The sequence below is a fragment of the Dipteris shenzhenensis genome, chromosome 32 (genome assembly GCF_047967505.1).
Source record: "Dipteris shenzhenensis isolate YYH24624 ecotype China chromosome 32, Dip_SZ_1.0, whole genome shotgun sequence".
Classification (NCBI taxonomy): Eukaryota; Viridiplantae; Streptophyta; class Polypodiopsida; order Gleicheniales; family Dipteridaceae; genus Dipteris; species Dipteris shenzhenensis.
Window position 1 is genome coordinate 35,639,686 of NC_141627.1, and position 26,268 is coordinate 35,665,953.

The window sequence follows — 26,268 nt, forward strand, 5'->3', positions numbered from 1 at the left end:
TGTGGCTGAGTATAGGCAACTATTGATGATTTATGTGTTGAACATACACAAATCTCATGGGTCCTTTCTTTTACTTTTAGTTTGTCCCATGTTCCCCAAAAGACTACAATAAGAAAATCCATAATCGAATGAGCTGCAAGATTATATTTGTATAATGAAGTGAAATGAAGCAAGGATGGATTGTTGATATATGAAAGGAAATTGGTTTCAAGTCTCTTACTTTTTGCATTTGGGTATTTTTTTTTCTTGTGGTTTTAGGTTGGGATGTTTCACGAGCTGATGAAGCATATCGCCACCAAGTGGAGGTTTTGGCACAACAGGTTTGTATGGTTCTCATCACCGTCGGTGTTCATACTTTTGTTAAAAGAAGATGAAGGAAAGGTCACGAATCCACCCTATGTTAGCGTATAGTGTTTCTTTATTACAAAATAGGTATTTTCAGAAGTAGGAATGTCCTAAGCTGATTGGGGAGGGTGAAGACATAGCTTAGGAGGCCTTGATCCTTCGTGCTAGTATATCTAGGCTCTTCATGCATTTGAACTGCATGGCCTAGCCAATTAAGCTAGATCTGAAGAATCAGAGCGAGACGTTGATCATGTGGCCACTGGCCAATGGCCATGCCGAAATGTGCCTGGTTGGAGCCTTTTTCATATATACTTCAGGATGCCCAGCACATTGACCAAAGTTGTCAGTTATATCATCTCCACCATACAATTGACTAGATCTTTTGTTCACTTTATGAAGAAATGAGTTATTTGTTTGTAGTTTGTGTGGGTGCCCGGATATGTATGTGTGAGAGCGTATGTTTATACTATGGTCTATATTCACCGTTGGGCCTTGATGGCCGTGCTATGGTCTATATTTACTGTTGGACATTGATGACCCTGCCATTTGTGCTCCAAACCTTGTGAGTGATTTTCATGAGATCGAAATTGCACTATGTGTTATGCTGACTTTGGGCATGTTCGTGGATTCGTCTGGATATATGCTCCGGCTGTATTAGCAATATTGAGAAAAATTCTATCTATTTTTTTTTTCTAGAGAATAAATTCTTTCCATCTTAAGTGGTGCAGTGTCCTATCAGGTAGATTGTCTAAGCATTTTTAGCTTAGAAATGCTCATTTGGGAGAGTCAAAATGAAATCCTATCGTCTTCACATTGCCGTTGTGTGAAGTGGGCTCTTGACTCTCTGCACTCGTCGTCGAACCAAGGGTTCTGAGGCATCTTCCCATCCCTGGCCCGTCCGGATCGAGTCGTCGGAAAAGATCTGATAGCAGCGTCCTGTACCACTGAGACAAGGGTGTCGAAGGCGCTGGTGAGGTCTATGTCATCTCCAAGTAGAGCCGGGAGCTCCCTGGCTAGATGGCTCATGTACACTGGGTCAAGAGCACGGTCAAAGTGGATCTAAGTGCGTGGACGCGTGGGAGGAGCTCTCCCTGTGGTTGGCATGGTGGTGGAGATATGGAAGGCCAAGTATGAGTGGTAAGCTTCGAGTGGGGTATGGCAAAGTCATGTATCCGTGAGACAAAGTCTAGTGGGCCTAGTAGATAGTCCACTGTACTAGATTCGCCACCATGTGGGAAGCAAGTGAGTCTCCCAGAAGATGGCCATCCGTGAACGCAGGGCTGAAATATGGGTTCTATTTCCCTCTTGCGTGGGTACATTTTGATGTTGGCACTCTTGGTCTGATTAACATCTCCCTTCTCAACTCTTATTAGTCCCAAGGCTTCCCCTATCAAGGCTCTTTTTACAATTGGAGGGAGCTGTAACTTAGAGTAGGAGTGCCAACATCAAAACGTACCCACACAAGAGGGAAATAGAACATATATAGTCCTACCCCTTACTTCCTTTTAGCTCCTAGGGCTTTCCCTAACAAGGCCTCTTCCCCCCCCCCCCCCCCCCCCCCCTTTATTGCAAGGGTCTAGTCACAGTCACAAGAAAACACGTTTTGTCTTGTCAAAACGCAACGAAATGTTTCGTATTAGGTTGAAAAGCTTTGCACGTAGCATTTTTAATTTTTAATTTTTTAATTTTTTTGGGTGTGTGAGAGAGAGAGAGAGAGAGAGAGAGAGAGAGAGAGAGAGGAGAGAGAGAGATGAGCTTTTGCTTGACATTTTGAAAACTTATGAGTTATGACTCATGAGCTTTTGGGATAACTCTTTGTGTCTTGTGACATGTCGTGTCTGTAACGTGTTTATAACTTGTTCATTAGTTTTTACAAAGATTAAAATGTGATTTGTCTTATGAATCTATGATTCATTATATCTAGATTCTAGAGTCAAAGGCATAAATATTAAACGGTCCAAAGTCGAAACTTGAGAATTGAGATTGAAAGCTTGAAATAAATTTGAAGAATGTGTTTGTGTTTTGAATTTCCTTTTTAGGTGTCTTGACTTGTATCTCTCTTCTTTCACTCTATACTTGAATATAACTTATCTAATTTTCCATTATCTAGCAATTACATTGGAGCCCTCATGCCTCTTTGAGTGCAAGATTGACACATTGCTATCCAACAGGTTTATTCAGACCATATTGTACTTTGCACCCAAGGACCTCTCTCAAAACTGTTTAGACACTAAAAGTGGAGAAGAGTAGGCCCTCCAAGCAAGCAAGACGTTAATTTAACTCTTCCAATGCTCACAGGACTGTTTCATGCTAGGGTAGATGAACTTATGTTGCAATTTTTCAGTGGTCAGCTGCGCTATTTGTAGTATGCAGTGATGCTTATAACTCGCAGAAACATTCTTTAGTGTATTGAATAGAATTTTATGGGTCAGTTAAAGTCGAATTCTCGCCTATTGCGAGGTGTGTTTTGGGACTTGTATTTATTGTGCAGCATCTGTGGGGGTATTATCTGTGGGGGTATCTTATTTTGTTTATGAAGAAAATCATAACTGACTGTCTGGTGCATTCTTATAAATGTTCTGTTCAGGAGTATCAACAGCAGCGGGAGTGGGAGAAGATGGAAGAGGAGATGCAAGATGCTGAAAGGTACCCTGGTTGTAGTAAATGTTGAAGAATTATGTTTCCTTTTCTTGAGATTGTTCTGAAAATTATGTATTTTTTTGGGTTTGTACGGATGGTTGGGCTTGTCCATGCATGCATGTGCAGATGGAGACATTTGATTTGTAACCAATTAGCGGTTTTGAAATTTTGAACTTTGTTGAATTCTGGTAGGGCGGAGGCAGAAGCAGCTGCAGCATTGGGAATCAGCACATTTGAGCTCAAAAGTAGACTGAAGAAGGCGAAGTTCAAGTCACTCAAGAAAGGTCCTTTGACTGCAACAGCTCTTGATCCTGAAGCTGACAGTATTGATGATGCTGATTGGCAGAGTCCTGATATGCTTTCACTATGGCTTCCATATCGAGGGCCTTCCCAAAGGAAACGAAAAATTCCAAAGCTTCTTGAGGAAGAAATGCTTTTCAAACTTTACAGGAAAAAGATGAGGAAGGATCTTATATTGACGGACCGTAGGCTTTCTTTGGACACAGAACCTGAGGAATTAGGAGCTGGTGATTCAGGTTCTTTGTTCATGCTTTTGGATCCTTCTGATAGTGCGAAGTCCCTGAATCGTGGTGGTATTATGTCAATGTCACTGAAGAAGGGTCCTTTGATGAAACTTGAGAAAGAGAAAAAGAAGGATGGATCAGGAGATCCTCTTCCTGCTGCAGACCCCTGGATGCCAGCAGAGGATGCTGTTTTTTCTGCAGTTATACATGAATATGGTGGAAACTGGCTACTTGCAAGTGAGACTTTGGCTGGCCTTCCTGATGGTGGTTTCTATAGGGGTAGGTACAGGCACCCGGTTCACTGCAGGGAAAGGTTCCGCCAACTGTTAGCAAAGTATACATCAATAACTACCACAAAAGAGACCTCCAGCGAAAAAGGGGGTTCGTCTGCAGCTAATAATGTGCAATTGAAAGTGACGGAAGTAAGAAATACATTGTTTTTGCTTTAACATTTAACATGCTAAATCTTGAATTCTACATTTTGTAAGAATAGTTCTGTGATTAACAAAATTATGCATACTTAATTGGTATCAAAGCGAAGTTGTCGTATGACCTACTCTCATTCATCCTTGATGTGTGTTCAGGAGCACATTAAACAACTTCTAGAAGCAGTACAACAGCTGCCTGATGATGAATGGTTGTTACAGCGTCACTTTGTTGCTGTGCTTACAAGTGTGGGGTTTCATGGTGGACAATCTTCTAAAGGTTATAAAAGTTCTTTCTTGAAGTTAGGCCGCTCTCCTCATGGGCCTCCCTTTATTCCTCTTCCAAAAGCAGGGGCTAGTTCCATTGGCAATGCCTTGCCTGGTAAAGGTTCTTTACCAGCTGATAAGAAATCACCACCTTCTGTTGACCTGGTTGCGGCTGCATTGGCCCAGCTAGACAATGATAATGTCATGGGTGGAGCCAGTAAAGACAATACCACAGAATTGCAAGGTCCAGCCAATTCTCAAGCTTCTGTGACTGAGCCAAGCAGCAGTGGAAAGGATTTGAAGCTTGTGACTGAGACAAGCAGCAGTGGAAAGGATTGTTTGGCATTAACAGTAGAATTCTTGGATAATGCAAGTCAATTCTATGATGATGAGTTTCCTCAACGTATTGTGATGACTGTACCCAGTTCCATGTCAACCTCAAGCACTCATCATTTAGATCCTGCTCCTGCAAATTCTATCCGCCGCTTTTCAAAAAAGCTCATTGAGCAACGCTACAGGTACGCTGATCATGATGAATTTACTATCAGATATCTCAATGTTATTTCAGAATGTTCTTTTTTACAAGCTTGAACGTCCAGTTTGTCCCATTCTCAGCAGTAATGGTTATGATATATTGCTGCTAGGATTTGAAGCTTAGTAGGACAGGTGTCTAGTGTGACAGAATAATTAAGCTTTTTGTTTTTGTGCTTAGCTTAACAGTAAAAGCGAGAATGCATTGAAGACGTTGAAAGTAACTGTTGTTCTTATTATGGGTAAAGCGTGGTTGTCTGAAAAGTCTCCTATTCTCTCTCTCTCTCTTTCTCCATCCGTCCTGAATAAGTCCAACTACTCCTTTGTTTTTTCACTTACTTTGTGAACTTTGAACGAAAACAACTCTCAAAGTATCAACATGCGTGCTAGGTCCAAATAAGAGATGTGGCGTTAGTGTCGATGCCCTCATCTACGTTGTGGCTGCTAGGAGTCCACAAAAGCTTCACAAACTGTAGAGAGCGGAGGGCATACTTGTTACATAAAAGAGAGAGTAAGAGAGCAGGAAGCAAGAGAGCTGAACGTAGTGCTTGCAATAGAAGAAGTGACTAATACAAGTAGTGGGATGGGTTTTGTCTAAGTGACAAAACCTTATCCTTTACTAACCGTAGTTAGTGAACTAACTGTGGTTAGGGGGAAAAACCTCTAAATGAGGCAAAAGTGCCTCTAACCTACTTATTACATTACATTGGTCACTGCTGAATTATAATAATAATTCTAACACCCCCCTGCAGTGTCAATGTCATGTACAAGGAAATGATCAATCACCAAAAGGAGATAAGTTCAGGGCACTGCGAAATGCCTCAAACTTTTCACGTGGAAGTGCTTTGGTGAAGATGTCTGCAACATTGTCATGTGTTGACACATAGATCATACTGATCTCTCCTGCATGCAACTTCTCTTTGACATAGTGATAGTGAACCTCAATGTGCTTCGTGCGAGCATGAAACACAGGATTCTTTGCCACTGCTATAGCACTCTGACTATCAGTGAGAATCGGAGAAGGACCCTCCAATGAAAGATGAAGATCAGCAAATAAACGACGCAGCCAAACAGATTCAACTGTCGCTGTGAAAGCTGCCCTGTACTCAGCGTCACATGAAGAGGTAGCCACTGTAGACTGTTTCTTGCTCAACCAAGAAATGCAAGCATGTCCTAGAAAGAAACAATTCCCACTGGTGGACTGCCTAGTATCATAGTCTCCAGCCCAATCTGAGTCAGTGTAAGCATGCATCTGCAAGTCACCCCCCTTGGGAAACATCAAACCAAAAGACTTTGTACCTTGCAAGTAACGGAAGATGCGTTTTACAGCCTGCCAATGCATAATCTTTGGGCTGTGCATATGCCTGCTCACCTGAGAAACTGAAAACTGAATATCAGGTCGTGTATTGCAGAGATAAATGAGGCATCCAACAGCCTGACTATAGAGTGTGACATCAATTGATTCACCCGCATCATGCATTGTAAGCTTCAGCTCCGGCTCCATGAGAGTGGACATAGGCTTGCAATCACGCATGTTGAATCTGTCCAAGAGCTTTTGAACATACTTGGACTGAGACATAACAATGCCACGTTTCTCTTGAATAAATTGGATCCCCAAAAAGAAATGTAACAAGCCCAAGTCTGACATATCAAATGTAGCTTTCAATTGGGCCTTGAAATCTGCAATTACTTCCTCATTTGATCCGGTGAGCAGCATGTCATCTACATAAAGAATGATGACCAAATTATCCCCCCCATCCTTCTTGATGTAGAGGGTGCTATCAGTTGGATTATTGTGCAGCCCCTTGCTGGTCAGAAAGGCATCAATTTTGGCATACCATGCACGTGGGGCTTGTTTCAGCCCATACAAAGCTTTATTCAGCTTGCATACCTGAAGTGCATTTTAGTGCCTTATCTGACAACTTGTGTCTAAACTCCACAGACACGTGGGCATATGCAACACAACCAAAAACTCTGAAGTGGTCCACTGAAGGCTTTCTTCCATGCCATGCCTCATAGGGAGTGATTGTTTTCAAATGCCATGCTCTGATACCAAATGTTACATAAAAGAGAGAGTGAGAGAGCAGGAAGCAAGAGAGCTGAACGTAGTGCTTGCAATAGAAGAAGTGACTAATACAAGCAGTGGGATGGGTTTTGTCTAAGTGACAAAACCTTATCCTTCACTAACTGTTGTTAGGGGGAAAAACCTCTAAATGAGGGAAAAGTGCCCCTAACCTACTTATTACATTACATTGGTCACTGCTGAATTATAATAATAATTCTAACAATACCTAGAGAGGGCTGCATCTATAACCTGAGCGATTCCTTGGAACGTCACTGGTCTTCTCCGAGATCAGAGCTCGGTATCACTGCCTTTTTCAAAGGCGGCTTCAGCTCCCTACCTAGCTTCTTATCCTACCCAGATCAGAGATGTTCGGTAGCTTTCATTCATGAGGCTGTATGGCACAGGGAGCGGTTGCTCAGAGCACGTAGGGGAGATCATGACACACATCTAGATGCCGCCCAGAGTACGATCACCGAGCTTTTCTGGGCAAACAATATTGATCAGCAGGACTCACAGAGGCAACTGCCATGAGGACCCGAGCTAGAGCCAGAGATGCACTAGACTCGCTAGCGTATTGAGGGACAGATTAGGCTAGGGGACCTTACCTCCATGCTTACTAGACTAGATGCACGACCCACAGGAGTGATTGTGGCGTTTGTTCGTTGCAGGGCTATAGCCAGGAGACTTTAGCAGGTTGTACATGCCAATAGCCACCAATGCCCTATCACAAGATTTTTGCCCCTGCAACATCCTCACACATCGACCCCCTCCTTCTAGGTTGACACTCTCGTCGGCTTCCACTTAGAGAATCTTTTCCTTTTATGTACCAACGCCGTTTTGGACAGGATTATGGATTTTGGATTTGTATGCATCCTGGGTGTTGATGCCCATTTAGTGGCTTCCAGTTCTTTGTATTGGCTTCTTTTAGTCTCATAGTTTTTTTTGGTCTTCCGAAGGCTTTAATGGACTTTCTCTCTCCCTCTCTTACTTTCACACACACAGGATGGAGGAGGTGATACGAGGGGGAGACCCTACCATTGGATGGGGGCTCTTATCCGAGGGGAAGCCGCCTATCCCCATTATGGATCCAGGGGTTTTGGCACACCTATGCGAGCTCACTCTACGATGTCCCGATGCAGACACCACCCAATATTTTGTCCATGCCCGGGCCCGCCACATGGCGCGTGTTCACTACACAGAATATACAGGAGGTGCTTGGCCGACTCCATAATCGGAGAGCTCAAGACCATGAGGGACTACAGACAGAGTATTTTGCACATGGACAGAAGGCCCTAGCTATGATTTTAGCGAAGATGTTGGGGAAATTGCATCCAAAAGAGGGCAAAATTGCTTGAAAGCCCCAAAAATGCAAGAAATTGTTGTGTAAAGCAAAAAGCCCCAAATTTTTGCAAGAAATTGCAACTTAAAAGGGGCAAATTGTCTGAAAGCCCCAATTTGCAATTTATCTGCAAAAGGAGTAAATTCTACTGCCAATGTGCTCAAATGTGACTCAAACTGAGTCCAAAAAGCATGCAAAGCTCCCAAATTGCTGTCCTTTTGCAAAATTGCAATCCAATTGTAAAAGCCCAAATTTCTTGCTAGAAATTGCAACCAGAAGAGGGCAGATTGACTAAAAGCCCCGACTGTTGCAAAAATTGCAATGCAAGTCCAAAATCCCCACTCTTGACAAATCTGCAATCTGCCTGCAATACTTGTCCAAGAATGTACAGAAGCCCCATATTTTTGTCTTAAAAAATGCAATGTGCCTGCTAAATATTACTTGCTGCAAAAATAGAAGTACCTACATCTTGTGTCTGCTGGTGGCTGTACGGACAGCAGCGCAGTACGGATGTACGGAGCTTATTCTAGTTAACCAAAGTCAACTTTGTTGGCCATCGTCAATGTAATAAAGATTTCTTTTTATGTCTTGGGAGTGTTGGAATTGGTGCTCAAGCTAAGCTATTAACCTGAGATGATTCCTTGAAATCTATCACATGCAATATCAATTGATCACGCATAACAGAGAGAGATATTGCGACTCAAAATGACAGCATATATCATGAAGAACTCGACTCAAGACAATAGACCTCGAATCACTATCCAGATCATGCCTACCGACCTTGTTGCTGGTTACAAAGAAGACTCAACACAACCATGGACCCTATCAGAGATTCGACTCAGCTGAGAAGACCTTAAGACACTATTAGCCAGTCGTGAAGTCCTGGCAGAGACAAGGAACCGACAATCGACTCTCATGTGAGAGGCTGGACAAAGAGAGCTTCCTCCTTCACAGCCCAATGCTTTGTAGATCACTCACGTCGCCTGTGATCCTGAAGAGTCACATAGAGTCACTGCCATCTGCATGCCGCCTTTAGAACTTGCTACGAGTATCTCCCAAACCACCATGCAACTTTTGGCCAATCATCACACAAGTCTTGCCACATGGTTGTCCATACATTAATCCATTGCGTGGTCCAATCAAACACAAGCTCCACGACTATAAGCCAATCACAATTCTCCATGAAACCTTAGGGCAACATACGCTTCTCCATGAGGATCATTCCAACAGTCCCCCCCAAAACCAAAATGGAGAAGCCTATGAAAACGGAGTCGAAGAGAACAAAAGTAACCAACACTAAGAAAACTATACCCGAACACCTAAACATGAACTACTCATTGAGATCATCTGAAACAATTGCACGCTACCATAAGCCAGAGCAATCTTGAAATTGCGCTCGGGTCCTAAATACCCTTCAACAAATTTGACTTCGTTCACAAGACCGGCCACCTCATTTGAAGGAGGCTCATGAACGGCCAAAACACTTTCAAATTCTCCATTTGTCTACTGACAAGAGCCAATTCTGAAAATACTACGCCCGCCACACACAAATATGCCAATGTAAACAAGCCTAGAGATACACAAATCCTTTATGTAATCCTTTGCCAAGTCGATAGCAAAGTTCCATGAACGGCATCGTAGCCTACCATCACCCGCAACAAGAGCGAGCTACTCCCAAAAGAAACGTGGAACTTGAACTATCAACCAATCGAACAGAAAATTGAGCCAACCAAACAACTTGAATAGACTAAAAATATGGCCTACCCATAAAGAGCCAACAACTGCACGCTCACAAAGAGCCCGAGCAATTCTAAAATTCTGTTCATGCTCTAAAATGCTCAATCCTGATCATCAATAGTTGCTTCAGCAAAACCTGTGATTTACTTCTCAGCTCCTCATATAATTGTCCACCCATTTGTTTACCCCTCATTTTAGATAAAATAACATACTTGGGATGAGTATGGTGTCCAACCTGTAAGAACTGCTCCATAACCTTCAAGTCCATAAAGAAATCCCACCACGGTGCTTCAATACAAGATCAATGAGCTAAGGAGCACAAAGATTACAAGCATGATCAAAGGATCATATATATGTGGAAACTCCTTATTAAAAAGGGATTCCCAGTAAAGGCTAAGTATATTTGATAGTTATTTATTATTTACTTATTTATTTATTTTGTCCCTAAGCCTTGAATATTTGTGTGTTGTTTTCCTTGTTTATTTTAGGGAAACAAGATTAATACACACTTGGTTTGATTATTTATCGAAGTTATACTTCCATGGATTTTGGAAGAATTCCTTGATGGGATAAAACCCAAGCATTGGACATAGCAAAGATATTCAAGTTCTTATTCCAAAGATATATGGAGTTATGGGATTCATTCCTACGATCGGCGAGATTGAATGAATGTTATGAATTGCAAGAGGTGTTTGCAAAGTAAGCATGGATGCGCTAAGGTAGAGAAGTGTGTTGTCTTTCTGATTCTTTAAGAAAGTTCAAGGGAACGCTACCTCAATCAAGGGGTGTGTTCGTCAAGTTTCAAAATCAGTTTTCACCTAGCTATCTATTTCACGTTACATTTCAGCTCTAGAGGATTCCAATTATATATTTTTTGTTAAGAAACTAGTTTCTTCTATTCAGTCAAGAATATGGACTTACAATTTTGCCATTGCAAAGGAAATGGATATCTTTCGTGGATATTGAGAAATACACAGTTGGACCTTCTATGATCTATCCTTCTATTAAGTGCACAGCTTGGTCCTCAATTAATTCCAAATCAATCAATTTATGTGATTCAAGCATAGCGTGAAGAGTTCTTATAAAAAGGGAAACAAATACCCTTGACATCTAAGGACAGACCCCACTTGAGGGTAGCATGTTCTAAGTTAGCCCAATCAACAGTCATGAATATGCCTATATCCCATTATGACACATTTATATGTTTTCAGTTTTCTTATTTTTGGAGGATTCCAAGTTATAGTATTTGAATTATACGGTCTCTATTATAGAACAGGTTTCTTGTGCCCTATGTGGTCAAGGCTATGGACTATTTGGTCTCATCAAATCTTTGCATTCATGGTATACACAGTTCCAGAACAAAAGAATTTCAAAGTTATTGTATCCAGTGATCAGTCTGTGGGTTTGAGCAGCTTATGCCAAAGAAGAGAAGTATCAGAGACTTGCAAGAGTTATATACATGAGTATCTCTGAGGTTCAAGATCAAACCCTATTTGAGGGTATGTTCAAAGTGGAATTTCATATGGTCATTATTGACCAAGTATTTTCCTTAAGATTCTATAGCTCGGTTTATTATGGAATATACGAGAAATTTTATGGTCTCTCTTGGATTTGTATGGTCAACATGATACAGCCTTACAGTTTATATATCGGTAATAAATTCTTTGGACAAAGAAAGTTTTTGACAAGCCATCAGACAGTAAGTGTATACCTAACCAGTACAGTTAAGATCTTGGTAGGAAGATATTTTATGTATAAGAGAGCACCAGATTAGTGAATACAATTACATATATTATCCAATGCACAGTTCTTTCCAAAGGAGCTTCCAAGTTGAGCTTACAATACTTGTACGAGTATCAGTATGAAGTTTATCACTTCATTCAGAAAGATTTGAGAGGATCCTCAAAGAAAGAGGATATGAAAAGATTCCAAGAAATAGTTTTATTAAGGCTAAGTATCTCTTTTATGTTGATAAAGTTTGCCTTATGAAGATCTAACCCTTGTATGGCAATGCAAGGAGAATAGTGGATTGTTTTCTTGAATATGTTTCAAGGAAACACTACTTATAAATGAGAAGTCTTTAGAGCTTGATCTCAAGTATCGGTACAAGTGATAATTGGGCAAGCGTTTCTTTCTCTTATTTGGGAATTAAAGATGGAGTTGCAGCCAAAGAGGTCAAGGGGAATACAGATCCCTTGGAAGAAGAACCCATCTTATTACAGAACTATTGAGGTTATCTGCAAAGAAATGATAAGCAGAGTATGGCAAAATTGATGGATTTCTATTATTAGAGTCTTATGACTGTTTTGGAACACTTTTCTTCCACACCAGCATAAATGGCAAGAGTCAGGGCCTGTGAAAGGAAAAGCCGTCAACTCCACTAGAAACAAGGGCATGGATTTGCCAAGAAAAAAAAAAGGTCTGCATTCGCCAAGAAAGGAAGGGCGTATGGCTGCCTACTCCAACTAGAACAGACTTTGTACTGCACAGAGAAGAAAAGCACCCAGAGGCAAGTTTATATGCACGTATCTTGCCAAATACCAGAACTATTAGGCAATTGATGCCAAGAAAGGAGGTATCCTCAAGTTTTACAGTTGTATCAAGAATCTTTTCAGTTGAGGACAGCTTATTAGAAGCCGAAGGAATGTCACCAAATTGGTAATTCTCCTTGCTGGAATGATCCTCATGGAGAAGCGTATGTTGCCCTAGGGTACTCGTAGCAAGTTCCAAAGGCGGCATGCAGATGGCGGTGACAATATGTTACACTTCAGGATCATAGGCGACATGAGTGTTCTACAAAGCATTGGGCTGCGAAGGAGGAAGCTCTCTTTGTCCAGCCTCTCACATGAGAGTTGATTGTAGGTTCCTTGTCTCTGCCAGGGCTTCACGACTAGCTAATATAGTGTCTTAAGGTCTTCTCAGCTGAGTTGAATCTCTGATAGGGTCCATAGTTGTGTTGAGTCTTCTTTGTAACCAGCAACAAGGCCCGTAGGGATGAGCTGGATAGTGTGTCGAGGTCTATTGTCTTGAGTCGAGTTCTTCATGATATATGTTGTCATTTTGGGTCGCAATATCTCTCTCTGTTATGCATGATCAATTGATATTGCATGTGATAGATTTCAAGGAATCATCTCGGGTTAATAGCTTAGCTTGAGCACCAATTCCAACAATTGGTATCAGAGCCACATTATTTGCGAATCTGAGAGTTGTTCAGGTTATTTGGAAATCTGAAAAAAGGAATTTGTCATCATAAAGCTTGAGAAGTATATGTGTGGATTCAAAGATATGCAGATACTGAACGTCAAACGATTTCGTGGAAAAAGTCTTGGTTGATTCTAGAGGCCGTTGAAGATTTGGATGGGCCAGCCCTCAAATGTGATGCAGTTTTGGTTTGTGGTTATGCAAAACTATGTGGGTGATCGTGGTTTTCCTGGAAGTTTGTGAAGGTTCGTGGATCGATTTTCAACAACATGAAATAGCAACTGGTCATTTCCATGCAGCAAGAGCGCATTATCTTGACAAAATAGTGATCATCTTAACGAATCATAGAGTAGAATGTTTGTTGATGTACTTTTGGCTTCTTTAGATGGTCACTGGAATGTATTGAGGTGTGGCCACTTGGATCTTGCTAGCAGTACTGATAGTGTTGATTCTTCCAAAGTTTTGGCAAAAGATTTAGTGAGCCTTTGAGTCTTTGGAACGATGTGGGTGTATCTTCTTGGTTTCTCGGATTTCTTTTGCAAGGGTGGATTGATCTGACATAGCTACATTGACAAAGTACAAGAATAAGGCACATGTAGTTAAGGATCCTCTCCTTTTTTTCTCAAAAACACAAATCTCTATTGCGATAAGTCTACTTCAGACAATTTAGGGATGTGAAGCTGGATTGCCTTCATGGTCGCAAACTTGATTGTAGATAGTAGCAGGCGGGAAAATACCTGAAGAAGATGGAAGGTCTTTTGCAGTTTGGCCAAGTGGAACATGCAAGAGGCCTAGATTAAAAGAGATCTATGCAGATAAGATACATAAAGGATCACACGAACAATAATATGGCACACATGTATTATGTCCCTATAGAAATTTGGTGAAGTAACAAATTAGTTGGAGATACCATCCACCTCCATGATCCATGATGTTTAGAGATTTGGTCCTTTGGTTACATGGAGTATCTTTCTAGGCATAATAGAATATAAAAAGCTGTGGCATTGAGAGCACGTTGTGTAGAAGTATTTGGTAGCATGATGGACAAACATCATATTATTGTGAAGGCAAAGCTCTTTAAGAACAGCTGGCTGTAAATTTTGCTAAGGATGGGAAGATTAGCACTAGTGATTTCATGGGCCCCATGGGAGTGTGGGGACATAGATGAGGTGAAGTACACTCCTGGAAGGGGACTATAGCACCCACAACTCATTTGTACTTTATGTTTGATGCGGTCACTACTTTGAGGTGTGTACTCCCTACTTTCTCTACGACTATGTACTCTCTCTCTCTCTCTCTCTCTCTCTCTCTCTCTCTCTCTCTCAATCAGTTTCTCTATCTTTGTGATATAATAGCATGGCAATGATTGGATTTATTCTTTGTTGCCAACTAGATTGGTAGATTACTGATATTGTGCACTTAGCTAGAAGCCCACCCCATCCTTGCTTTACTATTGAACAAGATGTCTGGATGGGGAATCTTTTCTAGATGATGATTTGTTGACCCAAAAACCCTAGGGAGGGCAATTGTCAAAATAGGATCACTGTCCTTGGAAGCCCTTACAAGGGACCCACAACTACAACCTAATCGTGTAGTACCCCCTTAAACATCGCAACAAAGAGGAGTTAGTTATGATGCTCAAGGTGGGATGTACATGTGTATTATAGATAAACATAATGGCCAGTCTCATGGACCACCACTCTTAGAAGCATCTAACCTACAACCATCCTAAGGCCTATATATGCACCACCACTACAAGAACCCTAATCAGAGAATCTAGCTAGGATATCCAAGCTACTTACAGGTGTATTACGATTTTGTTGAGGAAGTTGTAGGAAGATGGTGCTAGGGTTGAGGAGAGCACGAAGCGGGAGCAAGTTGTATTGAGATTACAATAGGGTAGTCATAGAATGGGAGATTACAATAGGGTAGTCATAGAGACAAAACTAGGGTAGTCATAGATGACACCGGGGTAGTCTGACTAGGCTCCATAGGAGTTGCAATAGGCTTACAATTCTGAAATTTGAACCATTCAAGCAGTTTTCCAATGTAGCTGGACTGCAACAAACCAGTGCCGTGCCCTTGTCATCTTGCACAAATTGAATGCTCAAGTAACAGCGTAGCAGCCCCAAATGAGACATGTAAAACGTATTCTGCAATTTTTGCAGCATTAGTACGCACGAGCAACTAGCCCAAGTTGAATCAAAACAGTTGGCATCCTCAAGGTTTCTAGTGTCATGACGTGTGTGGCCAGGAAGTGGTGTAGCGAGCTTGCTCTCATAGAAAGTACGGAGCTGCCAGCGAGGGACTGTCCATGCTGAACTTTCTTGTGCCATAACATCCTCAACTCATTGTGTCACCAATGTCAAGTCGTAACCCTTGACTAGTCACTATGAACTAGTTACTAGATAGCTAAGAAAAACCAAAACATCCATAGACTCTAGAGTGACCAATGAATAGCCTACACGTTATAGTATCAGAACACAAATTCTTCCCAAATGTACCTAAGATTAGAGGCTGAAAATTTTCCTGTGGAGAAAAGAAAGCTGCAGCATGCTCAACGTATGACTCTGCATTGCGAATCTCTGACCTGTCTAGGGAGTAGGAGAGTAGAGACTCAAGCAGCCTACAGGGTTTGGGCTCTAGAGAGCAGCCAAAGGGGAATTGGGATGCGTGTGGAGCAACTTGCAGGTGGAGGAGCTGCCTCTATCACCGATTCACCCATAGCTACAAATTGTGTCATTCGCAGGTATGGACTTCAACAAAATGCCCAAAAGGATTCGAATTTGGACCTTACGGTTTTTTTCAAATGTGAATAATTTCAAACGTTTTCAAACATTTGGAAAAATTTCAAATGTGTGTTGTCAAAGCAGCGGGCTTTCGGAGTTTCGAAACACGCCTTTTCCAAGTGTTTGATAAAATTATCAGAGGCGTTTGATAGTAACCATACTTGTGGTGGAGCTTGTCAACCACCCCCCCCCCCCCCCCTTCCCCTTTTTGCTGGGAGGAGTGCTTGGGTCAGACAGACATCGTGGCCAATGATAAAGTTCCTAAGTCCCTTGGCAACCAAAAGATTTCTAACCATACAGTGTTAGATGATACAACGTTTTCTATCTTAGGAGTAAACGCCGCATAGGTAGTGCAAAACATAACCTGGATTCTGGGCCATCTGAAACAAATGCACGAACTCAACAAGCTCTGACAAGTTCACATACTGTAAACACAATGCACAACCAACTGAATTCTTACTTTCAAAGCCAATACTTGGCTTGAGGATGCACTTCAAAAATGTCTCCCAAACTGTCAAAACCAGACAGCAAAAGTTGGCTTTTTGAGCAGTCCTAAAATTCTTTGATGCAATAGAGCATATGCTCCTCAAATGTGACAGATAGGCAGCTCAAGATGTGCTCCAGACAATGGTCTTCTCAGCCTAAGAAAGAACATAGATTTCTCTACTTCGGTAGGGGAAGGAACATGGTCCATACTCCTTCAAAAAGGACGATCTCTGCTGCCGTGAGTCAGGGAAGAGTAGAACAGTCACAAAACCAGTAGTATGTGCTCCGAAAGATTCAAAACAGGTTTGAAAATGACTGTTTTAGGTTGCCACCAACAGTAGCTGCTGAAACAATACCAAAACAGCAGCATATGCTGTTCCAAAAGCTCAAAACTGCTCCCAAAACAGCAAAGGACCATTCTAACTTTTGAAAAACAGCTCTAGAATATCCAAAACAGTTCCCAGCAGGGTTGACCAGCAAGAGTACAGCTCTAGACGACCTCCAATAGGAGCAGCCAGCCTTGGAAAGTGTGCAAGAAGCAAAAGATTGTGGACAGACACTAAGAGATTACACTAGGGTAGTCACAGAGACAAAACCCTAGCATGAACCCCAACTAGGTTCAGCATACATGTGATGACTAACTCAACCATAAACTGATCCACTAACTCAACCCTAAATTAATCCACTAACTATGGTCAGGGGGGAAAACCGAACACTTGCCCATGCGGGACTGATAGAGCTTATAGTCCTTGCTCTCTCAGCTATACCCAATAAAAATGCACTTGCCAGCTTTATCATCCAACTTGGTGCGTGTCTGTGAGGGCACATGAGCATAGGCAAAGCATCTAAAAGTCCTCATGTGAGAAATGCGAGGCTTACAACCTCTCCAAGCCTCATAAGGTGTGATAGTCTGCATTGCCTTTGTGGGACACTGTTCAAAATGTAATTAGCACACATGACGGTATCCAACCACAACTTGTTAGGCAAATGTTTGCCTTTCAACATGCACCTGGCCACCTCCATCACTAACCTATTCTTCCGCTCAGCCACGGGATTCTGTTGCGGAGTATAAGGCACCGTGCATTGATGATGTATGCCACGTGAAGCCAAAAAAATAGCAAACTCCTTTGACATGTATTCAACCCCCCTAACTGTATTAAGGTGAGCAATGTGCAGCTCATTGTCATTCTCAGCCAAGGCAATAAAATGCTTGAAGCATGAAGAAACTTCAAATTTGGATTTCAAGGCGAAAATCCAAGTGTACTTGGTGAAGTCATCAATAAAAGTGACAAAATAATAGAATCCCCCAACAGGTGAAACGCTTATGGGTCCACAAACATCACTATGAACCAGATAAAGCTTGCGTGATGCACCAACTCTCCCATCCTTTGGAAATGCAGCATGGTGCATCTCACCAAGCAAGCATGGTTCACAAACATGCTTTGAAGACATATGCATTTCGGGAAGATCAACAACCATACCATCCGTATATAACTTCACCAAAGCTCCAAAGTTGAGATGTCCAAACCTCTCATGCCACAATATTTGTCATGGTAGAATCAAGAGCAAAGGCATGTGCATCTGCAAGTGTAGCATCATCCAAACACTTGTCATATGCATGAAGTCTATAAAGACCTCTAGTCAATGTGTCAGTCAAGACCATGGTAAAGGCATATGTAGCATCATACACTGTACACCTAACACCATAAAAAAGAACCTAATAGCCACATGTAGCAATAGCTGAAATAGAAATGAGGTTCTTACGAATGCCTGGAACATAAAGCACATTCTCGAGAGTGACAATATCACTAGAGACAGAAGCAAGAGCAACTTGCTCAATTCCTTTCACGGTATATGATGGGTTATTAGCACATGTGACACTGCCCCCCTGAGATGTATGCTCTAATGAGCTGAATAACTTTCTGCAGAAAGTGATGTGCTTGCTAGTACCACTATCAAAGAACCAGGCATCGGGAACATCTGAAACTACCATGCAAGTATCATGAACATCAAGATTATAATGACATGTAACCAAGAAAGCCCAATGGTGGTCTTGTGCAAAATTAGCCAACTCATGTCGATCTTCTGCACCAGAAGAACCAAATACTATAAGACCAGACTCTTTCTTTTTCTTTTCAGATGCAATCCTAAATATCATGCCCAGGTTTCTTGCAATAGTTACATCTCTTCTTTTTATTATCCCCTGAAGAAGAGGCACCATGTGAATGAGGGGGTTTACTTGCTGAAACCTTGCCTTTGCCTTTGTTTTTGTGCTGGGCTGCAAAGGCTTGATCACTAGCCATAGAAGCATTGCGATTTGCATGACTTTGCTCCTCCTGATGGAGAAGAGCAACTAGCTGGTCAAATGAGAATTGGTTGGCATTGCCACTTGCAACCAACCTCAATGTAGTAGCAAAGCCTTGATAAGAATCAGGCATCCCATCAAGGGTATTAGAAACAAGCTGAGAATCATGCATAATCTCATCAGTGTTGGCCAATTGCTCTTTCAAATCCTTCACATAAGTGAGATAGGCATCCATGTTACCACCCTCTTCAAGCTGCTTGCGGAGATAGGCAACCCTCGCCTCATTCCGCACCTGATACAAGGATGCAAGCTGATCCCATGCTTGCTTAGCTGTCTTGCAAGACCGGATATGAGGGATAATAATCCGTTTCACTGAAAGAGCAATCAAGGCATGTGTTTTTGCATCACAATTATCGCACTGAATCTGCTCTTGTGTAGGAGGTAAAGTACCTGTAATAGTAGTTGTACGTGCTCTAGAAGTAGCATTAGAACCATCACCTGAAGACTCATCACTTGAAGAAGCACTAGAGGCGATAGGTGTAGCACCAGAAGCGGCATTACGTGTAGACCTGGCCTTTGAAACAATATGCCACAAATTCTTGGCAACCAAAACATGTCCCATCATGCATGACCACATGGGATAATTGGTCCCATCAAGCTTGTCATCAGGCCCAAGCATTTCAAAAAGGTCATCTTTGTTGCTAGCCATTGATGCAAATAGAGAAGCAGTAGCACAATGGACAAAGGCAAAAAGGACAGATACAACTCTCAACTGCAAGAACTAGTGACTGCACAAGCCTCAAGGCTTTCAACTGCACAAATAACTTGCTGTCCCAACTAAGAAGCTGAATGAACAGCGAATATGTGGCTTCAAGAGTGCAAGAACCAGTCCCAAATGCTAAAAATGGCTTCAATGCTCCAAAGTGTAGCAGCAAGGCCCAAACTCCAAAGTCGGTGGAAATAGGCACCCAAAGGTGCTCTAGCAAGTGCCAAATTGCTCCAAAAGCTGGCATGCTTCACGAGGCAGCACCAAACTGCTCCGACCTGAAGAGAGATGCAGGAAAAACAGCTTCAAATGATTGGCACACACTTCCAGGCAGACCAAACTGCTTTAAAAGCCTGCGGCAGTTTTCGTACAGGTCCATACAGGGTGTACGGACCACACGCGTGAAGCAAAATGCAATAAATGCAATCCGTACAGCTCTGACAGGTCTGTACGGATGCCGTACTGCAGTAAATGCAGCAGTAACTGACGTCAGTCAGTACAGGTCCGTACACAGTCCTAAATGCACCGTACAGCCTTCAATGCTTCTGTAAGTTGTCCATACAGCTTTTATGAGCTCGTCAGCTGTCCGTACAGTCTGTACGGACATTACGGCTCACACGTGTGGAGCCGTATGCTGTAAAAGGGTCCGTACAGATCTGCAGTAAGGCTCAGATGCTCCGAAATCAAGTTATCAATACAGCAGGAGCTCCTGAAAGAAGTTTCTAGCGACAGAAAAGCTTGGAGAAGCCGTGAATGCTCACACGTGTGGAAGGAGCCTTGGGAAATGAACTGACCAGCAGGAAAAGCAGCAGAAATGCAAGAAAACAGGCCTCCAACAGCATTGGGGTGGCTGAAAATGGCTGTGGGGTTGAACCCTGACCTGCTCTGATACCACTGTTGGCTATGGAGGACAATGGAAGCTCAGAAATGAGTGATAGAAGAGCAAAAACGAGCTGCTGTATTGAAAATGCTGCTACAATGAGTGGAGGCTCGAGAGGGAGCCAATTTGACAAAACCCTAGGGCTAAATGCCCTAATTGGACTAAGTGTCGTAACTGACCTAGGTGTTACATGTACTAGCTGTACCAATAGTCCTAACTGACTATATAACTAGGCCTACAAGGCATATACCAAGGAATAAGTGGCACCTATGGATAGCCCATAGAATGGCCTACATAACAAACGTGTAATCTTGTGTGTATTCGAGTGGGGTGTGTGATAGTGTTTCAGAAGTAGAGAGTGCATTTGAATGTCACTTTGTGTGAGTAGGTGGTTAGTGGGCTTTGGAAATTAGAAAAGTTTAAATGAGTCAAAGTTATTGCTTAGATTCTTGAACTACTGATGTCATCGAAAGAAATGGTTGGGTATTTGTACTCCAAATTGAAAGTTTTCCCCTGTATCCAGATTTGTCCCGCTGCTTCATAATAGCAAATCCTCTAGTCAAAGAATCGGCCGTAGGATAGTACTGTTTTAAGTTTCAAAGGTTTAGGTTGTTAGTTTATACAGTTACCTTTGTCGCCTTATGTCTAAAGTTGATTGCTTATGATATGGTATTTGAGAGTAGTATTGTCAGGTCCTATGCACTGAACTTATAATGCTTTTTGGAAAGGGATTTCCAAATAGCATTCTATCATATGACATTAATGTGTTTCTGTAATTTACATCAGGGGAGCTATGATTTTTAAAAGCGAGTGTGCAAGAAATATATATCAGACATTGTCAGATAGTTTGAGAGTGGGATATCTAGGCGTTTTGGACTGCTTCCTGTGAAGAGCCTTAAACTTTTAATGGAGCAGGACGCTATTTGGGTTTAGGATGTATTTCATTCTTGCTTCCTATTGTGTGTGTGAGCAGAGCTTGCATCAAAGTCACAGTTGGTTTTTCATGAAGCTTCTTGTTGTGCAGAAATGTATTTGTGAAGCTGATTTTACCTATTTCTGGACTGGTGGATTAATTGCCTGTACATTGGTTTTGCTCAAGTAAAAATTATTGTGGTAGCTGATTTTTTGGAATACGATCGCATTTTCAGGATGGCCTGTAAAATGAGTGCTGAAGGAGAATGCCGTCAGTGGGCAGCTGCTGCTGGCACAGGTCTAGGCATTGTGGGAGGACCATCAACTTCCAAAGTCCAGGCTTCTGGGAAGCGTCGCCTTGTGTTGGAAGCAGGGAAAGCATCTCAGCAAAAGAAACGACGCCAATCAAAAGTGGAAGACAAGAACAAAACTGAGGACATTAATACTGTGTCTCAGGCCGATGGTGTATCTGGTTTGAACAGTCGAAATAGTATTGATCCGATTCTAAAGGTCCGCTTTGAAAATGATGCTTGTGATTCTGTAGAGGTTAATGCAGCTGCAACACTGACAACAATCTCACAAGCTCTGCCAGCAAGGGGAAATGAATTTGGAGATGATTCATCCACTTTTAGCCCCACAGATTTTGAAAAGAAAAATTTCCCAGACATGTCTGTACAGACGTCTGGTTGTATTTCAACTATCACTCGTCATGAAGGAAGATCAGTGGATGCTTCTGGTTACCAAGCGTCCCCTGCTTTGTCACAAAATGAATTTAAATTATCAGCTATGACGGCAAGTGTTTCTTCCCTACCAGATACCTCACTGTCTGGTGTGGATGTTGCACTAGATGTTATGAAAAGGCCATCAGCAGGTGAAGCAAAAAGTGTTAGCTTCAGGGAAACTGTGGGAGATGTAGCAGTGCTAGATCATCTTAAAGGGCAACTGCTTGAGACGGCGGAGTGTCTGTTGGAAGATCTGAGGATGGAGGATGCCGTAAGGCTAGTGTCAGATGTCCGATCAGGAGGCAGTGGTATGCTGCAAAGCCCGTGTAATATCAAGGTGCTTCAAACAAGGGATTCAGAACCGCTTATTGAAGGAGGTTGCCCATCAACAGGGAGGCAGCCTGTAAGGGCTGCTTCTCCTGTCTCTGATGCTGGAACTTCACCTCAATTTTTGCAGAACACATTTCCGAGCTTGCCTCTTTTTCCTAATGCACATAGTAATTCTGTTGGCACCTGTTCCACTGAGCTTTTTGATCTAGCAATAGCCACAAACAGTCCAGCTAGTATAACACCTTCTGGACATTCACTTAGCCATCATCAGTAACTCCTTCCCATCATCATAATCTAAATCATTTTAACACTTGTCCGCACCTTAGTCACATCTTAATTTGAGCTTTATTGGGATTCATCGCGGTCGATCCTTAAAATAGGCAGGTCTCAGGTCTCAATATATATGAAATCCCATACACATGCACCTCTTCATTGTCACAATTCATTGCATACTCACGGGTCACATTTTTGGATCGTGTGGTATTACCAATGACACCTGGCTTGTATGAAGCTTGTAACATGTTTACTATGAGGCAAATGTGGGAAGTCTTACTGTAAGATTTTTATTTTTACGTTCAAATGATGCTGGAGAGGAAAGCTGTTGTCTATATACATACACACCATTTTTTTGTAGGCTGATGCCTTGAATTGTCAAATGTGTTTATACTTGCTGATGGCGTAATCCTCAGCATTTGGATCACACTTGCCGCTTTTCATTGATGTGGATCCTTCAAGATACCACATTCCTTATTTTTTCCCTGGATGTTGCCATAATGTTTTGGAAGGAAGTGTAAATCATGTAATCTATTGTCTTACAGTAATGTGGCTGACTGTCGATTGGTATAATTTTGCGGTTGTGAGATGCTCGATTAAAAGTTCTATTGTGCATTGAAGGACACCCCATTTATTGGGTTCCTTGTTGGCTGTGCCGTGGCCCCATTGGAGGCGACTCCACCCACTTCTAGTTATATGCCTTAATATATTCCCCCTCGTTCTAGCCACAACAATCTAAGAGATGCTTATTAGCATGCTGTGAACATGATCAATTATTCTGAGACAAAGCCATATGAAGTTGATCAAACCTGCAATCAATAATTCTGGCACAATAGTATTTTTGGCAGTTGACAAATGAAGATGAGACATTGGGATTGCTGATGGTTGTCCTATTTTTGAGGTCCTCCATTTGGAGCAGGTGGTTCTTCGTATGTGTGCTATACCTTAACAACTTCAGGCTTTAGGCAAGGAGCCATCTAATTGGGGCCTCCATAATTGCAAGTAATCCATAAACTGTGAGTAATTGTTGTAGGTGAGAGGGCATGGTTAGATGCAATTGTGGCATAGGTGGGATAGGTATTTTGAGTTCCCACTGAAGAATACTTCCAACCCTAAAAGCCAATGCTAGTTTTATGCATCAATTATGTCTAATACGACTCTTGAATAAGTAATCCTAGTTCAATGTCTGCATCACAACATACACAATTAGTTTTGCAATTGTGATTCTGTTCTTCTTGATTGCACATTATAGTAGTTCTAATATGCTATACTAAAGGTAAAAAGTGCACGGATACAGATAGATAATGACTATATAATGTCATGCAATATGAGCTGATTGGTGCTCAAATGGTTAGTTGGGGTTGTGATCCATGTCACGAGTTCCTTGCTTCAGTTTAATGCTTTCAGCAACATCGAGTAAGTGAAAATATCTTTCCATTTTGTGTGAGAAGATAGTTTGCCCTCTTGGTTTTGATCTTATGAACGAAGTTCTTGGGTTTGACCCTATGATTGAACAAAGTATTTTTGTAGAGGAGCTTTAGTAGTAAGGGTGATCAAGAAATGCTTCTCGTCAGTTCAAAATCAAAGTGAAAATAGTACATCTCTAGGTTGAGCAAACAATTATAGTAAGAAATTGCAAACAATTGTACCTGTTTCCAAGTATAATTGGCTAAGCCTACAAAACTTCCAAATCCATGAGTATTGATTTGAGAAGGGCAAGTAAGATTATCATCCATTTTGTTTGAGAAGACCGGTTTTCCCATTTTTCCTACAAAGTAGGGGCTTGGTTTCGACCCTTTGATTAAACAAAGTATACGAGGAGGTTTGACATTGAGGGTTGAAAGTGGTCAAGAGCATCTTCTTGTTGGTTCAATATCAAAATGAGTACAAATGGCTAAGCCTACAAAGCTTCCAAATCAATGAGCATTGATCTAGATGGAAGAAGTAAGGACGATCTTTAATTTAGCATCATTACTTACTCCACTGAACCAAAATCTTGAGGGAGCAAGTACGGACGATTATCATCAATATTCACTCCACTAGAGGCGGTAGTGAAACCAAGATCTTTAAGGGAGTCATCCCAAAAGGCCAAATTTGCAAGATAATGTAGAGTTGAGCTTTTGAAGAGAAATTACTTGGTCCAAATGCTGAACGTGCTCTTGATATAGTAAGTACCTAAAGAATTGAAAATAATTTGATGACTTATTGAAGGTGGTCCGCAAGGAGTACATGTGGCAGAATATAAGTAGACAAATGGTGAAATGATCAAAATATTGGTGGAAGAAATCATTAATGGCCCTTATGACATGTTAACCAGAGGTGACATGGATACCCATTCATAAAAGCCTCATTATATATAATAATTACTCCAATATGTTGCAAACATTGGAGAGTTGTGAAGAGAGTGGCATCACCTAACGCTACAATGTATAGATTTGATTAAAATATATTTTGATTCAAGAAGTTGAGCTTCTTGTTGTTTCTCACCTCTGTCATTGTATGATATATTATTTTCTCCTTTTTTGATTCTTCATTTTTGTCTTGTATAATGGACCATAATATCTATGATTGAATTCATAATGTAATTTTTAGATATGTCGGTGTTGGTGTCATTGGTATAGATATTGATGTCGGCTTATAATAGTATGAAGCTATTGTGAAAAGATTTGTGGAGCTCTAATACCATGAAACAAAACAAGACAACAACAATGATGCAGCGGAAGAGGGGGGAGCTTGAGCTCTACAACCAGAGAAGTATACACACAATAGAGGAGTTCTTCCTTCACAAGAGAGGTGGAGGCATACATGGCTCTTTGGCCGCATTAAAACTGCTCGACAATGGCTCCACAAACAATAGCTCCACTCACAAAACAACTCCTCCACTACACCGCCTCTACAATAGCTTCACCTCTACTATGCCTCTACAATAGCTTCCTATGCCACCAAACAATGCTAAAAAACTAAGTAAACGGCTGGCTAGAATTTTTGGTTTAGGGCTACAAGAAATCACGCCACGCCCTTGAGCTCAACCCAAGCTCCATCACACCCAACATGGTCCGCCACTTTTGGTGCTTCTCTATACCCAATGACTTTGTGAATATGTTATCCACTTGCTCATCTATCCTAGCATACATCCGACTTTCGCTCACATAATGATAATGCACTTCTATGTACTTCATCCTTGCATGATATACCCGGTTGTAAGCTAGCTGAATGTTGTTCATATTGTCACAATACAATGTGACTGATTTGGCAACATCTTCTCCTAAGTCATGCGGTAGCTTTCTCAACCAAGCTATCTCACATGGTGCCATTGCTCCACCTCTGTACTCAGCCTCAGTACTAGACAATGCAACTGTTGTTGCTTCTTACTGCTCCAACTTACCATGCCACTACCAAAAAGTGAATGCATAGCCACTGGCCGATCTTCTATCATAAGAGCCAATTTCCATTAGTTTATCCAAACACCTCTATGGATGTACCATACGTATAAAACAACCCATAATTCAGCATAGCCTTTGCATACCATAGCATCCTCCATGCTGCATCCAAACATGGCTTCCTTGGGTGCTACATAAAGTGACTCAACACTCTTATATCATGACACATATCTGGCATAGTCAAGGTAGCATGCAACAAAATTCCAACCAACTTCCTTTACATGGTTGGATTTCTCCAATTACATGTCATTCCAAACTTCTAGAGCATATCTAATATATCCTTCCACTGTA

The 26,268-nt window shown here is 41.7% G+C and overlaps 1 protein-coding gene across 2 annotated transcripts in view; it reads left to right on the plus strand.

The window, feature by feature from the left end:
• Positions 1 to 22,966, plus strand: part of PIE1 (SNF2 domain-containing protein / helicase domain-containing protein) — a 41,200-nt gene extending 18,234 nt beyond the window's left edge. For both annotated transcript variants that reach the window (XM_087370420.1, XM_087370421.1), the window contains exons 11-15: positions 259 to 320; positions 2,933 to 2,991; positions 3,178 to 3,931; positions 4,094 to 4,719; positions 21,449 to 22,966. In XM_087370420.1, the coding sequence (XP_087226546.1) occupies positions 259 to 320; positions 2,933 to 2,991; positions 3,178 to 3,931; positions 4,094 to 4,719; positions 21,449 to 22,538 (2,591 nt within the window). In that variant the 3' untranslated portion in view covers positions 22,539 to 22,966. The remainder of the gene's footprint in view (positions 1 to 258; positions 321 to 2,932; positions 2,992 to 3,177; positions 3,932 to 4,093; positions 4,720 to 21,448) is intronic.
• Positions 22,967 to 26,268: the final 3,302 nt, after the last annotated feature.